Genomic DNA, 17258 nt, shown 5'->3' on the forward strand with positions numbered 1-17258 from the left:
AAACATCCTGAAACAGCTCCAGGAAACTGCACCGGTGCAATGCTGGGGACCGTTTATGGGAGATCAGACATTTCAGATCTTTAAGTGTTAAAAATGATTAATATGACAGTGACACACTTGATAGATAGGCTTGGTAATTATCTACAAATTCAAGCTGCTCTTCTCGGAGTACTAAGGGTTTTAATTAAATTGGGTTTTTTTTGGAAAATAAAGCAGGTGTAAATTTTTTCTCCAGACAGAGCAGGGTCAAAATATTTCATATAAAGTCTTGATAAGAATCACTGCGAGGCATGCTGTGGCGGGCGAGGATGATCTTATATTTCCAAGGGAAAGGCCAAGCTAGAAATATGTTATGTATAAGTTTGCCTGGATAAAAGTAAACATGAAATGAATTCAAGTTTGCATCTAGAAGGTTGCAACAACTTAAAAAGGCCTCTTTTAAAGAATTCGGTTGATCCCTCTTTTGTTAATTTGATGCAGGCCGAAATTACATCAGATGACAGCATAATCCAACATCATTATCAGCATCAAAATGTGTTTGATGCTGTTTGGCCCGGGGCGACCGGCATGTGCAGCCTCTGTAACGGGATGATATGGATTACACTTTGCAAACCGACCTTGCCCCCCTCTCATTTTTTATGCCTGCCAGTCGAACGCAGTGATGACCGCGTGCGTTACATCGCTGCCAAATAAAACCCAAATATCCCCTATGATTAAGGTCACTCATACACTGCTCAACAGAAGCCATCCTCTTATAAGCCTCAGGGTGGAAGAAGAGGGGGGGTGACCGCTTGGACCTTAGTTAGTCTTGATGTTGTTTTATTGCTTTGTTCCTTCGATGCTGCCCAGGTTCTCTCCGCCTCACTGGGGCTGCCAGTGACAGGAAGAGGACAGTACAGTAATCAAAGTTTTCCTCTGAGTCGGTGTGACCTGTTGTTGGCTTTCATTTGTGTATCACTTAAGAGGCTTAGGCTTCTTCATGGGAAGTTTATCCCTGGATCACAGGGATCTGCAGGGCTCACCGGTCATTTGCCATCAGTATCCCAAGAGCTCAGATTGTTAGGGCTGCTTTATTCTGAAATATGATGGAAATGTGTTGGACTAATTTGGCTTTAGCAGGATTGGCTGAATATTAGTCCACTCATCCAGTGGATTATCCCGTGGCTGCGATGAACGTACTGAACGTGGATAGATCTGTCAAACGCCCAATACAGTATATCTTTTGCTTTTTCTCTGATATTTAGTTTCTTCTGCTCATAGAAGTGCACATTCTGATGTAGCCACGTGACGCCTTTCCATAAAGATGATAGCATTTCTATCCAACACACTGCCTGCAGCTGACATAGTAAAGCTGTGCAGCATGTAATGCTGGTAATGGTAAGAGTTCTTACCCGGTGAGGTGAGCTTATCTGCACAGACAGCATGTGTATTCATTTAATCTGAGTTCAACATCAGGTGTCAAGTACGATTAGAACTGATGCACATGCATTTGGCAAAATGCTTTTAACAGTATGGATTTCATGCTCACAAGTACCTCATCAAGCACCAGTTGTGTTGTGCTTTTGCCATCAAATGATTACATTTTAATGAGATGCAGATATATTAGTTGCTAGTACCTTATGACAAAAAGCAAACAAACAAACAAAAAAACAGTTTAGGATGAATATCAGGGTTTTTTTTACTCCTGTCAGGGCGTTGCTCCCTAATTTTATCTCCTGCTGAAACATTGCTGACCTTCCTGTTGGGCGTGCCGTGTTGGAGTGACAGCTGGTGTGATGTAATAACACCCCCTCCAGTAGACAAGTTATAAAGAGCAATATCTAGTTCCATGGATTGAGATAAGCTTAGGTAGATTAATGCTCGGGACACTGAAATGTCTGTTGTATAAAAGCTCTGTTTATAAAACAATGTGTCATTGCCCTATATGAAAAACTGATCTGGCAGATGGCCCGAGTTCCTCCATGTTAAAGGCACTGCTAGTCTATGGTTTGTGCTGCTATGGCTTAATGGGATTTAAGACTCTTCATTCAAATGAAATATATATAGAAAACTGGGATTATTTTACAGGCTGTTAATCTCTCTCTCTTTTTTTTTTTTTTTTTCAAAACTGAGCCTGCCCCACGGTTTTAGCATTCGTGGAAAAGTGGAGCGACTGTGAGTGCTACAATCAATGAACGCTAGAGTGCAGGCGGCCTATCAGCTCAGAGAGCCACAGAGATGCCCTGTGGACCATTTCACTAACGTGAAGCGTGCTCAGTGGATTTGACTCACTTCAGCCCCGCTGCCGTGCCTGCCTTTCCAGAAGCGTTCCCATCCTGCTCCACAACGACAGACGCGAGGCTTCGCCAGAGCTTCTCCATCACCGACAACTCACCGCTTCGGTGCCCTTTTCCAGCTTCGTCCCTTCAAGCTTTGGCTGCTTGCGACTCAGGTGCGAGGCTTTGGTACCGGTCTGCCTCAGCATCCCGGATCATCCAGCTACTTGCCAGACAAATAAAACTCTGGTGAAAACAATTCTTCAAGCTACAGCAGAGGCGCTTCCGGTTCCTTAACTGAGCGTGCAGTTCAAAAATCAGCGCTGCCACCTGATTCCCACTACATCATGCCTCACTCCTTCCAGCAGAAAAAAGGTGAGTAAAAAATAGAAAAAACTGGGTGCTGCTGCTGGTTAATGAATGACGATTGTAGCTTTGCTGAAAAGGGAAGAAATTATCAGCAAACTTTTAATTAATTGAAATGTATTTGAAATTTCTGAATCTGTTGAATGCTAATTTACTTTTGTCCATCGTACAAGAGACAAAGATATTCCAACAGGTTAAGAAATAACATTACAAGCATATGAAATAGCATTTTAGCATTTTGCTAAGTTATCATTATAAACTAAATTCCTTTGTTGGATCTTCTAATTGTATTTAATTTGGCTTCTGAGGTAGGACGAGCTAACCTGATTGAAACTATTTCCCTTTTATTCATCATTCATAAGTCAAAGTAAGAACATCATACCTCAGCAGGATGGCAGACAGCCAAACACTTTGACAGGAAGGCCAGAAACTGTTTGCTAACACCTGTATTGATAAATTTCCATATATCTTTCATGTCAGTCAGTTAATCTCTGAGATCAAATCAATATACTGCTGAATTGTCTGCGCAGCCACAATATGAACAACCATGCAAAGTAACAAAAAAGGACATACAGTGAGTGCAGGTCATGATAAAACAACTGACATCTGATAAGCAAATGGAAGTACAGACTCCAATAAATAATGCCCTCACAGCTTTTATCTGCAATATGTAAAAACATGTAAAATAGACATTTAGCGCAAGCAAAGATGCGATATGAACAATTTCAGGGACCTTTTTGATTCACTTTTGATTTTCATGCCAAGTGTAGACTCCAAAAATCTTCTCGTGAGTGCACAAAGGACACAGAACAAAACAAAGGTGAGTGGTTTAGATAAATCTATGTTCTGCAAAAGCTAAACTCTTGGGTGTAATGTTTTGTTTTACAGTTAAAAGAACGTTAGTGCTCGGTGCAATCCACACTTTGGTTGGAAAATTTAATTTTCTGTTATGTGGTGATGTGTACTAAGAACTGTTTGTGGTCCCGTGCATGCAGAGCACAGCATCTCTGAGAGTGCAGCAGATATCAAAGGTAACTGTGTGATGTAGAGCAGATAACAATTATAAGAATGTGTCGAGCGCAGGATCTGTCACAATATGAACTTCCACCTGGCATTTCCTGGGCTGTGGAGATGCTTTTAATGAAGGCACAAAGGGATGCAGTATATGTTAGTGTTACTAACTTTGAATCAAAAATGCATTCACTGCCAAAAAAAGAGAGCCTTTATTTTGAACTCGATCAAATGGTTAATGAGGTGTGACGCTTATAGGAGCAGATTTTTTTTTCCCAGCAAAAATAATCTGTGGGAGTTTTTCTTTTTTTTTTCTTTTTTAATCATTCAGAACAAAGAGCTGTCTAGTTTTATATATTAACTGGGTGTGGGTGCTGATGAGGCAGTCAGTGTTGTGAGAAAATGAAACACATTTTGAGAAAACTTGCACATACGTTTTTAAGCTTTGCCTGGAAAAAAAGAGAGTCATGGCACTTTCTTTATCTGCATATTAACATTTGAAATGTAAATGTGCATTAATAAATTATGCATGATATTTTCCTTGATATTTTATTTACATTAAATGCTGGAATTATCTTCCACTTGAATCCACGTCAGCACCCAGAGTTTTCTGATTTCTGGGGCTTGGTGGGATTGCTTTCATCCCACGTTTCCACATTGGATTTAAATCCATTTACTGCTTCGACTGGAGGATAGCACATAAAAGCTGATATAAAAATATAACTGTATACAAATACAGGCTGGCAACAATGAATGCAGATGTGGACTCTCGACCAAAACATGAGGGCTAATGTCAAAGCTCCTGTGTTTATAATGAAAGGCGTTTTATATTTGGAACCGCAGTGACTTCCCATATCTGGATTTGAGGTAGTTAAAAATGTATATTAGTCTAACAAGAATTTTACCCAGGACTGCATTCATATTTTAGGAGTTTTCTAGCACAGAAGCAGCAGAGACAAGGAGCTGAAGTGCTGGATGTGTTGAGTGCACTGTTGCTGCTTTGTACGTAGCTCTTGTTGAACTGTGGCCTAGAGCTAGGTGTGTGTAATTCCTGTCTAGCCAGCCCTGTAGACCAGTATCAGCAGTTGGCACTGGATACAGGCGGCTACTTTGACCTGGCAGTGGAAGCAGTGCAACATGTGAGAATTTGATATGGTGGAAATCAAAATTGGGCCGCAGCATGATGGAGTGTGAGGGCAAGAGAGAGGAAAAACCAGCAAAGGCAGAGCTGCAACAGTTAAATGGGGGAGGAGTGGGGGGTGACGTGAGAGCTCAGTCCCCGCTAACAAAACACACTGCTGCGACTGCATCTGTGTGGAGTGAATTTCTACAAACTCATGTTTGCAGCAGTGCTCCCACTGAGTGTTCCCCTTCAGTTTTACTTTTACTTGACAAACGCTTTAGCGTCGCTGTGCAGTGGGAGTGAACATTCAGAACATTCACAAGAATTCAAACTGGTTTAGCAGCTTTGAGCCCGGACCGTTTACATCCCCGCAAACCTGTTGACAGGGGAAGATTCCATCAGCACAGTGGAAATACACTCCAAATATTACCTCTGTTGCCTAAACAGTGAGAACAGCAAGGTTGGAATTAATCGTTCTGAACCTGTGCGCTCGGCATTTTCACAAAGGTCTGTTTACAGTGCATCGCTTTTAACACGAGACACTAAAATCACTGGTTGCCATTAGCTGAGACAGCGTGTTTGTGTTTTCTCACTGTGTCACTAAAGAGCTGAACAATGTCTCAATTATGTCCAATCACAGTGTGAAATTAATATGCTGAACTGCAGAAGCAGGTGTTTTCCAGAGACGCAGCACAGCAGTGCTTCCCTACCCACCGCATCCCAATCAGATAAACTTAAGTTACTTTTCATCCATGCAACATTAAATTTTAATGTGGAATTAACTAAATTGATGTAAAACAGTGGAATTCTGTGCATTTTGATGCCTTTGAGGGGAAAACATTAACCTATGTGCATGTGCAGATTTTTATGTTACAATTCAGCATTTCTTCTCTGGTGAGACTCGCATGAGCTCGACTAACTGTAAAACTTATATTCTATACAGCAGATTACCAAAAAGGTGTTCAAATAAAAACAGTTTATTAAGATCAGAACAGGAACAAAAGAAAAACAACCAAATAACTAACACTATTACATTGTAACGCTTCTGTTATATACAGCAAATTACCATACCTTAAATAAGCATTAAAATAATTGTATAATGACAACCAAACAACTGATGTTATTATACTGTACATAATAAATAACCATGACTTTACAGTAAGAAATTACAGCAATTTTATTGGAACATTGAAATGAGTTTAACAGCAACTCAACAACTAGCAGCACTTTAAAGCTCGCATTTTTACACAGCAAATTACTGTCGTTGTTTTATTGAAAGAAAACGTTTTTTGAGATAATAATAGAAATATAGAAATGACAGATTATGATACCACAGGATTCATATTCTAGGGAGCAAATAGCTGTAATTTTCTTACAGTAAGACTCAATTGAAAATATAACAGGCCCATTAAAATAATAGTATAATGTGATCAAAACCTGACAATATTGCATGGCACAGCAAATAGTTTTTTCTCTAGTAAGAAGCTGCTTATTGAGGTTATAGTGGGAACATTAAAATAACAGAAAGCCTAAAATGGAGTAGATAACATCTCAGAAGCAGCCAAATGTTGTGTCAGTATTTAACAGGAAGATCTTCTGTTCATTTTGTCAGTGTTTAGGTCAGTTTGCATTCAAAAAGCTGATCTTTTTTATCTATCTGTTTGGGATTACAGTGGTTATAAATCCAGTGCACATGCCAGAACACACAGACAAAACAAAAATGCTGCGATACGAGAAAGGAGCCTTGAAAAATTTCCAGTGCACTTCCAGCATACCAAGATCTACAGCTTGATGCTAACTAATAGGTGTTGTGACAGTAGAGCAGGAAAGGGGGGTCGATTCAGAGAGATGGTTCTTATTGGATCATTACGGAGGGTGGTGCAAAGAAATAAGACCCACTTGTTTACCATTTGAATCCTTGTGCTAAAGCTGCCTGTCAGAATGCGGATACCTCTATTAAAATACAAAACTGAATCCACATGGAGATGCATAACAAGGCTTTGAAATGTAATGTCTGCAAAAGTTGTTTCCAAATTTAACAACTCCTCATGTGCACATGGAACTCGAACGCTTTGCAGCCCTGGGCGTGTGAAAAAAAATGCAAGCCCTCAGATTGTGAAGATAAGTGAAGATGGTAGAGATTGCCGCATGCTTCCACTATTTATTCTCATGTTCCGTGGAAGAAACTGACCCATCAACCAGCAGATGGCACACTGGCAGGAGACTGTTTTCGGTATGTGTGGAAAATTCCAACAAGTTCGACTCTGCAGACTGCATTCCTGGCTCCTCTCAGCTGGCCTTGAGAAAGTCCTGAATCTACATGCTTTGATATGACTAAATTGGAATTCTGGCCTACCATCACGCCTCTGCTCTGACTATAACCTTAGCATGTAGCTTGCTTAGTGAACTCAAGGTTATCCACATAGGCGCACTGAAGAAACTTGCTCCAAAACTTACTTTTCTTGCAAGTGGAATGATATTTTTGTTTTGGAAATAACACGACAAAAAAAATCTTTCTCAAAGCTTTTCAGGACCTCTGTTGAACAGTGTAAAAAGTACACTGATGACTATTTAGGAAGCACCCTTTGAATAAAATGCATTTGCAAAAATGGTCATGATCGCTTTTTGTCATGAACATATAATAATTGTTCTCCTTTTAGATAAATGTGAACGTCTGCAAGCTCTTTATCTCTGTGATTCTGAGCTGCTGGTAATCTTCCTGTGTGTGTGTGTGCGCGCGCACGTGCGTTTAACCTAGTCAAGGGGCACCAAAAAGCAACGTTCAAACTCAAGCGTGTGAGTGCAGACACACGCGGCAGTATTGTTGCAAACAGACATGATTTCACGCCACAATATGACTCGTCTGTTAATTAAAAAAGCAAAAGGCAAGATTCTGAGCAACGTGAGCTCATCGTTACCTGCACAGGAAGTCTTTTGAAGTGAATTTATTTATTACACCTCATGTTGCTGTAAATCATGCATGCAGTACGGTGTGTTTACGATCACCTCATCAGACGGAGGATCAAGGAAAACGTACAAATGCATACAATAAGATGTGGAAAACAAACCCTTTTTACTGCCACGCTGCAGTCGTGCCACAATTCAGACCTGCAGTAGTGATTGTGTTTTACAAAGAGAAACTTAGTTGTGGACAAATGCAGAAAGAAAAAAAAATGCTTCTGGGATGCATGGAGTTAAAAAAGTGAAACTCAACAATATAAAAAGAAATTCTTTTAAAGAAAGGAACTAAAAAGACCTCTGTAGCTAACAGCATTATCTGTTTGGTGTTACAGTGCGGTTGCATCATGCCTCTCAGAACAAAACTCCACACTCACATCTTTGCTGACAATGAACACTGAAGTTGGCAGAAATTTGCTGTGAAACGAGACAAAAGTGTGCAGTTTATGAAAAAAAAAGTGAGGCAACCTCCGGGCCTCAGGCTTTTGTCAGTGGGCATTTCTATTCAATGACCTATCATGCTCCAAGTATAGGCAATGATACGGCTTAGAGACGTTTCACATTGTGTCAGAAGTGTACAAGATTTTTTTTTTAAATGTGCAGCTGTTACCGGTCGGTCAGACTTGAATCACTGTCACAGCCTGTTTATATTGTCTCTGAACGGCGTGGTGCTCAGACAAAGGAGCCGAGACCCAGACGTCACGAACGCTTGTTTAATTGTACAGCCTGAAAGAAGATCAAGGATTAACCGATAAACTGTTCATAACGCAATAATACACTCTCTATCAGTTCAGACGGGGGCATATTGATCAGCCACTCAGCACTGTCTCTCTGTCCTCTGTAAGTGGGTCATTTATTTTTGCTAGGAACTGGTTGAGTAAAAGTTTGCCAAGGATTTGCAGTAATTATCTCTTCCTTCTATAGCCGGGCACAGCATGGGGCCTTGGTAAATTACACATCTCTCTCCGAACTCCTGGATGGTTTATGGCCGTGCATTATGCATAACTGTGCTGGAGCGCCTTAAACATCCCCCAAGTGGATTGAAATAAAGTTGACGCTGCTCTTTGTTTGGAGCTCAACATAGTCTTTATTTGGCAATGCTGAATCGGAGATTGCTGTAAAAGCGCGCGTCTTAATTATTTTGGAGACTTTTCCCCCCCTTTCCCCAATGGTTTGTGAACACCTGGAGTGTTTTTAGTGGGATGCCGGATCCAGATGGGTGGATGCTCGGGCAATCCACGGGGAAATGATGGTTACAGAGTGTGTCGCCATGCAAAGGGTTAATAAAAAAACAAAGAAAGAAGGAAAAGAAAAGGAAACGCAGTTTGTTGTTCGCTGAATTCAGAGGTAAAGGGCTGTGAAAAAGCAATCTGTGGTGTCAGATATTTTAAAACTATTTTCTCTCAGAAAAATTTGACCTGTGGACAGTTAGAAAAAACATGTAAAATAACTCTGAATTTTATACAAATGCATTAAATTACAAAAATGTAAAAGATAGACTACAAGGCTTTATAAATTAAATACAAATCCACATAACTCAGCTGTATGTTCCACTAAAATGGATCTTCAGTCACTCTTTGCCCTTTAATATTTACAGTAAATGCAGATCAGATGCATTATTTGAATATTTAATCAGTGCTACCCACTATATATCTCATAAAACACAAGAGAAACCACAAATGTGAATTACTTGGAGACTTGTGTCTCTTCTTTCGAGGAGACATAAGTCTGTTATTCATTCGACCTAATATTTCCAATAATTACTGTTATTTTGTGTTATATTCTCCAGCTCAGCAAATGCTCCTTCTGTGCCAAGGAGTGAACGGGATGAGAAAAGACGGGGAATCCGTGGTTTGGAATCACCACAAGCAAAGTTTCCAGGGTGAGTCACTGACAGTAAATGCAAGCCCACAAACTCATGAAATGAATAGTACTTTTCAGTTATTGGCATCCCCTAAACGAGACACAGAAGCCAACTATTAGCGAGTAATAAGCGCATAAATTCACACCACTTCTACCCTCGATGTAGGGATGTAACAAATCTACACACTTGGTTCTAGTTTCACGCAGACGCCCAAGTGCTGCTGCTGGTTTCAGAGAGGAAAGCACCAAATAAAACACACTTCCAGTAGGCTGAGGAGTTTATTCTTGCCCAACTCTGTGAAATGATGCAACAGGGAGTACACATGCCTTAAATTTAAAAAAAAAAAAAAAAAAAAGTAGAGTGGGGGGAAGAAAATCACAGCAATGCATTTAATTAATTTTCCAGGAATCTTTCACTTTGCATTTAAAGTGTGCACATCACCTGACAGGCATCCTCCCCTTCCCAATTAATCCCAGTAATCCAATCAGAAAAACAGGACAAGTACATGCAGCATGAAACAGAATACAAGTTCCCCGTCTATAACATTATAATAGCGCCAAAAACACACTACCTATGAGCCTGACATCTCACCTCCTCGCATAATTTAAAAAACGTTATTAAAAATATAAATGCATTCACTCCTGTGCAGTCTTCTTCCTCAGCTCACCTCATGCTTTCTGCAAGTTTCCTACACAATCTCAAAGTTCATTTACCGAAGCTCTCAATTACTAGCAGCTGTTTTAGCGACAATCCGCTCAGATTCACCTGCTTTTAAAGCAAAAACCAAAAGGCAGAGGCAGTGCAAGAAACCGCTATGCGCGCATGAGAATATCACAAGAAAAACTCTCAACCTACCTAGTGAAAAATCTGATTAACTGACAGAAAAAAAACACCCCAAAAACAAAACAAGTGGCATCCACACTGCTCAACAGGCTGCCTACAGTACTTGTGAATAATAAATCTATCGAAGCTTTCCTTTTGCAACAAACCCCGGTGGTGACTCGATGTATTCTCCGTCTATGTGGTCACAGCAAACCTGCAGGAAACCACAAAGAAAAAAGAACCGTGGACATAGAGAGGAGCGAGCCTGTCCGCATGGGCCTAATTAAGAGGGCTGTCTGTGTGCTGTACATGTACGGTCTGTGTGTTAAATGCGACGACGGGCAGCCAAACGATGCGCTGCTTAAGTCATGGAATATAAATTAGTTCTGAGAATTTCGGGGGCCGGGTTTAAGGAACTGGTGACGTCGCCTGCTCGACGTCCTGTGACTGCGGATCGAACCAAAAGGCGGGGGATGTGGCTGCTAAATGTTCAAATTTTTAAAATATTATACACATTTTTGTGCTTATTTAAACGCTGCTTTTAAGTTTTCTCGCCGTTAGAGCCGCCTTGCGTGAAAATCGGAAGGGATATCTGCTCTGGAAACGGGTTGTTTTAACTCGCAGTTCGGGAGGTCCCTCTCCCCTGCCCCGGGAGAGTGGTACGGTCCGGGGCTCAAATTCCGAGAATTGTGCTCGTCTGATTCTTAGAACTGGGGTTCTTAGAAGTGGTGATGCAAGAAGTTTCTAGGAAAGCGCTACCAGGTGATTTTTTAAATTCCATATTATTTTTTTCTGCTTTAATTTGGCGCGAAGTTGTTATGTGTTATTTGTTGCTGCTGTTTTCGACATGTATGCCGGTGCTTTGTGTGCTTGTTGGGCTGTTTGACGGGCTGTGACAGCGCGAGCGGCTGCTGCTCTCAGCCCGGTCGCGCGCTCGCAGTGAGGCGGCGGGGCTGAGAGCGGCGGCCGCCGCTGAGCTCCGGCTCGCGACGCTCGCGCTGACAGCCCGTCCTATCAGGAGGCTGTAGCTACGGCGGGGCTGGATGAGCGTGTGCCGCCCGGAGATCGCGTGAAATCAGGTGTCCGGGCGGTTGCGATCGCTCTTGCCCGGTGATTCACTTTGAGTGGGCTCACTGCGCTTTCACACGAACTTTGCTGGCAGCGTGACAGCCGCAGGTTCTCAGCGTTTTTCTTTTTTCCTCCGTAATTTGCTCTAATGGAGCGCAAAGAGCTGCGCACAGCGAGCCCCGCTGTTACCGTAAGACTGGAGCGGAAATATTAGAGTTGGAAGGTGTGTGTGTGTGTGAGTGTGAGAGAGAGAGAGCGATTGAGTGTGTGTGTGTGGTTTTTTTCCGCGGCAGAGGCTACAAGTTGTCTCTCATGTTTCCACTGTGACAGCTCGCTGCATGATAACCAAACTACGCCGAGTTGAGAGCTTTTCACCCAGACGTGCGCAGTTTCGGTTGTGCAGTAATTTACGCGCAGTCTGAGACGAGAGACCCGAGAAATGAAAATAAAACTATAGATATTTTTAGATTTAAAAATAAATACAAACGCGTCCTATCACTGAAATGAAGTTTAAAAGCTGTGATACTCCTCGGAGGTTTTCTGTTTCACAGGAGGAGGGGGGGAAGTACTGAAGAAAGTACTTCATGATTGGCCATCAGTCACTTTAAGGTGCATTCTGTTCTGGTTCTATTTTCGGACGTGTCTAGTTACACTGAAGTAAATATCCGGTTATGAGTCCCCTGCCGTCTCGTGAAGCCGATTCTTCCTTCAGTTAATTAAATGTTAGTTTTTTGCTCTCGTGCAGTAATTGACCCAGAAATGCGCTTAAAGACATGCGCTGCGCAGCGCTGCGGGGCTTCACCGGTTTTACCACAGCAAACAAGTCAAACTCTCACTTGTGTTACCTTCCCAGCTGCACCGGTGTGAGTTTAAAAAAAGTGCCATGGTGAGGCCATCTTGCGGATGAATTTAAAATTTGGAGGTTATTTGTGTGCCAACAAAAAGTTTAGAGTAATAACTTAGTCAATTCGCTTTTATTTGTACAGCTGCGAATGCGCTGAAGGAGAGCCCCAACTCTGAGACCACAACGCCCATCTTACAGCTCATTAATGCGTAATGCGCAGGTGTTTGCCTTAAAAATGTACAAGTTTTAATGACCAACATGAACTTTTCTCTTTCTGTGGAGTGTATTTAAACCGTGCACATTTATATCGTCTGGAGGTCTGGATGGTCTTAAAATGCTCACGTGTGCAAAGGAGTTTGTTGCATTGAGCTGTTAACCAGAGGTTCAGAGAGAGAAAGTGAGGGGGAGAGAAATGACTCCAAAGAAGAAATTTAAATGTCTAGACAGTGTTTACTTAATAAATGGCGCCGCCTTCTGGTGATGTGCGTGCTGCCTTCGGAGGATCGTCAGTAACTTGAGCCCAAGTTCATCTACTTGAAGCACACATACTCTTTGTGGCATGGCAGCCAAATACACGAATATTTTATTTAAACTTGCTTTCTTTTTTAAAAATTAGAATAATCTTTATGCTTTTGCCCTTTTTTTTGCAGAACTTGACAAAATGGCTTGCGCAGCAGACAGCTGCATACAGTTCACGCGCCATGCAAGTGATGTTCTGCTCAACCTGAACCGGCTGCGCAGTAGAGATATCCTCACAGATGTCACTATCCTGGTCAACAGGCAGCAGTTTCGTGCACACAAGACCGTTCTCATGGCTTGCAGGTGTGTGAAACTAAAATCGGCGTTTGTGCCGTTCTATTTCTTTTGAACAAGCGACTGATCTTTGCATGTCTGCTCCTTTCGTTTGCTGCAGTGGGCTGTTTTACACTATCTTCACTGACTCCCACAAGTGCAACCTTAGTGCTATCAGTCTGGACCCAAAGGTGGACCCAGAGGGCTTTGCCATCCTGCTAGAGTTTATGTACACCTCCCGTCTCACACTAAAGGAGAGTCTGATCATGGCTATCATGAATACAGCTATCTACTTGCAGATGGACCACGTTGTAGACACCTGCCACAGATTCATCAAATCCAGGTGGGTGGAAGCCAGTTTTGTTTTGTTTGTGTTTTTTAAATTGCTGATAAGAATAAATCCATGGTTATGAATACCTCCATGTTTACGGCATCCTCGTTCTCTTCACAGTGATCCGACTGTCAAGCTGCCTAGAGACGAGTTTCTGGTCAGTCCCTTGGTTTTACCTCAGGATGTCCATGCTTACAGAGCCCATGATGTTGTTGACAGTTTGCACAGCCGTGTAGCTCCGTTCAGGGACGGGAGACACTACGGTTCAAATATGTTCAGCGGGGTCAGCACCCCCAGCAACTACCATCTCTACGGGCAGTTTCCCATGCCAGGATTCCCCTTCCCCCTCTGCAAGCTGGCCGATACCAAAAATGCTTTTGCTGACCTCTCAAAGAGCAGCATCCACCACAAGCACTGTCCTCCGCATGACAGCGGCATCAGGGCAGACTACAGCAGAGCCATTGGCACAAACTCCTCCGGCATCATTCACTCCACCACCTATGCTTCCAGGGAGGTAGTGAGAGACGATGAGATGAGGAAAGAGAGCCACGAGGGGGTCAGCCAGTCTGTCGGTTTCAGCACAAGGAAGCGTGCATTTCCCATGTTGTCCCTTGAGCACCAGAAAGACTTGGGCAAAGAGCACGCTCCTCAGGCCGAGGAAGATCTCATCCATCAGCACTATCCCCTGGGAATCTCCGCTGGACGCAAGAGCCTCATGAGCAGCCCGCAGAGCCCCCTCAAATCAGACTGCCAGCCCAACTCCCCGACAGAGTCCAGCAGCAGCAAGAACGCCAGCCTCTCCCAAGCTGCTGGAGCGCAAACGCCACAAGGCACGCAGGACCCCAAAGCTCGCAACTGGAAGAAGTACAAGTTCATTGTGCTGAATCAGAGCGCCAAGGAGGACAAGGTGGGGTTAAGGGATCCTGGGCTTCACTCACCTCAACGCCTTGCCCTGCAACCCTACCTCCACCCCAACGACTCGGAGAACCTTGACCCACAAACGACGAGCAAGAGCAACAGCGAGGATCTACCAGTACCCCAGGCTAGTCGTCTCAACAACATCATTAACAGGTGGGTTTTTGTTTGACACGTACACATCTGCATGCTTTAAACAAAACAAGGAAATGTATAGTTGAGGTGATGACACACTGGGCAGATTTTAAGATTCTTTATGAGCACATAAAATTTCTTTTTCTTATAAGAAAAAACAGGCATGAAGTGAAATTCAGTGTTTGTAAATATCAGGCAGGATAGTTGTAGGATTTTTATTTTTGTAATAAAATTTATGTTGGAAGAATCTGATTTGAAATGTCTGACTGGATTAGTTTTCGATTTTGTGTCTGCAGTGCGCTTGAGGGGTCTCTGAGGAATGGCGATGGCCACCCTCCACACTACCTGAACCGCCTCACATGCTCGTCCTGTGGCTCCCAGTCCCCGCAGCACTCGGAAGTCTGTCCCAACCACTCCAGGTCCCGTCTATCAGAGGAAATGTCAGAGCTTCATTCAGAATATTCAGACTCCAGCTGTGGTGAGTTTGAGATTTCTTTTCACCTCCAAAATGAATCTGAGCGCTTTCGGAGCACAAGTCAACATCAGATTTTTCTCTTAAACAGAAAACGGCACGTTCTTCTGTAACGAATGCGACTCCAAATTTGCTGAAGACGAAGCTTTGAAACAACACATGCTTCAAGTACACAGCGACAAGCCATACAAGTGCGACCGCTGCCAGGCTGCTTTCCGCTACAAGGGCAACCTGGCCAGCCACAAGACTGTCCACACAGGTAAAAGCAATTCACGAGTCTCATTTATCTAACTCATCGGCTTTAGGGGCTGCTGAAATCTAAAGTGCTGCTTCTTGTTTTCAGGAGAGAAGCCGTATCGCTGTAATATCTGTGGTGCTCAGTTCAACAGACCAGCTAACCTCAAGACTCACACTCGCATCCACTCAGGAGAGAAGCCATACAAATGTGAGACGTGTGGAGCTCGTTTTGTACAGGTAATTATGCCCTTACATTATTTATTTATTTATTTTTTTAAACTCAAGAGTGTCTTACAAAAATTTTTCCCTCTCTATTGTATTATCAGCTAACCGTGCTAATGAGCTGTAATTATGGGCAGCTGTAATCATATTTAGCTCGACAGGAGTGCCCATAGACGTGCTGATATAAAACATGCGATGTCTGAAAAGTTTAATTTAAGTTTCACTCCCACTTTTTTTTTTTCTTTTTTTTTTTTCTTCAAGGTTGCTCATCTGCGCGCTCATGTGCTGATCCACACGGGCGAGAAGCCATACCCATGCGAGATCTGTGGAACCCGCTTCCGTCACCTGCAGACGCTGAAGAGCCACCTCCGCATACACACAGGCGAAAAGCCCTACCATGTAAGAATGATACTTCAAAGTTAGGAACCTCCTGAGTCGAGTCCAACCAAAGCGAGTGAAAATAACGCCGCTGCGCTTTCTTTTTCAGTGTGAAAAATGCAACTTGCACTTCCGCCACAAGAGCCAGCTACGGCTGCATCTTCGACAGAAGCACGGCGCCATCACTAACACAAAGATCCAGTACCGTATGTCCACAGTAGACATGCCCACTGACTTGACGAAAGCATGCTGAGCCAGATGAAGGAAGCAGCTTAAAGGAGGCAATCTTGACCTTGGCATTTATGAACCCCAACTTGTACAATCATCCAAAATTGTAGTGCCACACTGTGTTTATTAGACATGTAAATTGGCTGCGTATGCCATTCTAAACGGGTTTCCACTACATGTGAACGTAGAGCCACATGGCGTCTTAGTCACTTTATTGTTTCTATATAGATATAAATATATATATGTATGTGGGGAGTGTTTTTAAGCTTCGAAGGTACGTATATAAAAAGCTTTATTTTGTTGAGAAGGATGGAATGTAAACAATCAGTTTTTTTGAAAAAAACAGTATTTTATATCAGAGAACTTACTTTTCTGAAAGTATTGAAAATTTTGACGGGTGGTACATATATTTTAAGATAATGGGATTTGCGGCTGTATAGAGTTGTCTATACATGATTTTTATGTAGATGTACGTACATGTTGTCAAGTTGCCATATTCACGTGAGCGGGGAATTAAAAAATAAATAATTGGATTTGGTGTAAAACATATCAGATGTCTGCTGCTGTCTGAGGATGTGCATGAGGTACTCTCTAACCGGTGTCGGGTTCTGGCGTGCACGAAGTGGGCAACTGCATAAATATTGTGACATATTGTGTAATTATATCCGTAGGATTGCTCTCTGCGGGCAGAGCCAATCTAAGTGTTGAAATGCATTTCAAGGTACTGCTTTGTATCGACCAAGAAAAACATTTTGCTTCAAATGTATTCGTATAGGTGTGACTTCTGTTGGTTGATTTGTTTTTCATAAGTGAAGGTTTACAGTTTTGCTCATTGTTCTAGATCCTACGGTAAAAGTCGTGTAAATGTCGAGGTTTTTTGTTTTTGTAGATACACTGTGTATTCAATGTGCCTTTCTCTATGGTGACTGAATTCTTCTCCATTCAGCCCAGCTCTGTTAAGGTACAACTCAAGGACGCCACTTGTCCTAGATCCCTGTTTGTGTGTGAGCGTGTGAGTGTATATTTTTAAATGCTCGTCACCAACCTTTGAACGTGCAGACTCATCATTGTAAATCTTCAGGACTTGTTTTCGGATTGGATTTTTTTTAATTTTTTTTTTTTAACTGCATTAAAATTATTGTACAACGTTATAGATGTATGAATGTAAAATAAAGGTATTGGATTTCTATGTATTAACTCAAGAGTGAGCGCTTTATTTTCTTTCACTTTGTGTTCA

General features: G+C 42.3%; 1 protein-coding gene across 3 annotated transcripts; it reads left to right on the forward strand.

Moving 5' to 3' along the window:
• Positions 1 to 1873: 1873 nt before the first annotated feature.
• Positions 1874 to 17218, forward strand: bcl6aa (BCL6A transcription repressor a). Of its 3 annotated transcripts, XM_023155547.3 has the most exons (10): positions 1874 to 2630; positions 9503 to 9595; positions 12962 to 13133; positions 13225 to 13446; positions 13555 to 14505; positions 14781 to 14962; positions 15048 to 15215; positions 15300 to 15430; positions 15677 to 15814; positions 15903 to 17218. In XM_023155547.3, exons 1-10 carry the CDS (start codon positions 2603 to 2605, stop codon positions 16044 to 16046), a joined length of 2229 nt encoding a protein of 742 aa, XP_023011315.1. In that variant the 5' UTR covers positions 1874 to 2602; the 3' UTR covers positions 16047 to 17218. The 3 variants fall into 3 exon arrangements, with proteins under 3 accessions (XP_023011315.1, XP_004552895.1, XP_004552896.1); XM_004552838.4 differs by lacking the exons at positions 1874 to 2630; positions 9503 to 9595 and adding an exon at positions 11057 to 11161; XM_004552839.5 differs by lacking the exons at positions 1874 to 2630; positions 9503 to 9595 and adding an exon at positions 11243 to 11690.
• Positions 17219 to 17258: the final 40 nt, after the last annotated feature.

This window comes from Maylandia zebra, linkage group LG23 (genome assembly GCF_041146795.1).
Source record: "Maylandia zebra isolate NMK-2024a linkage group LG23, Mzebra_GT3a, whole genome shotgun sequence".
Classification (NCBI taxonomy): domain Eukaryota; kingdom Metazoa; phylum Chordata; class Actinopteri; order Cichliformes; family Cichlidae; genus Maylandia; species Maylandia zebra.

Excerpts from the sequence above, each read along its gene's own strand:
- bcl6aa (XM_023155547.3), top strand. The coding sequence starts at position 2,603 with ATGCCTCACTCCTTCCAGCAGAAAAAAG. Across the intron at positions 9,596-12,961 it reads CCACAAGCAAAGTTTCCAGG|AACTTGACAAAATGGCTTGC; the intron begins GTGAGTCACTGA and ends TTTTTTTTGCAG. Across the intron at positions 14,506-14,780 it reads CTCAACAACATCATTAACAG|TGCGCTTGAGGGGTCTCTGA; the intron begins GTGGGTTTTTGT and ends TTGTGTCTGCAG.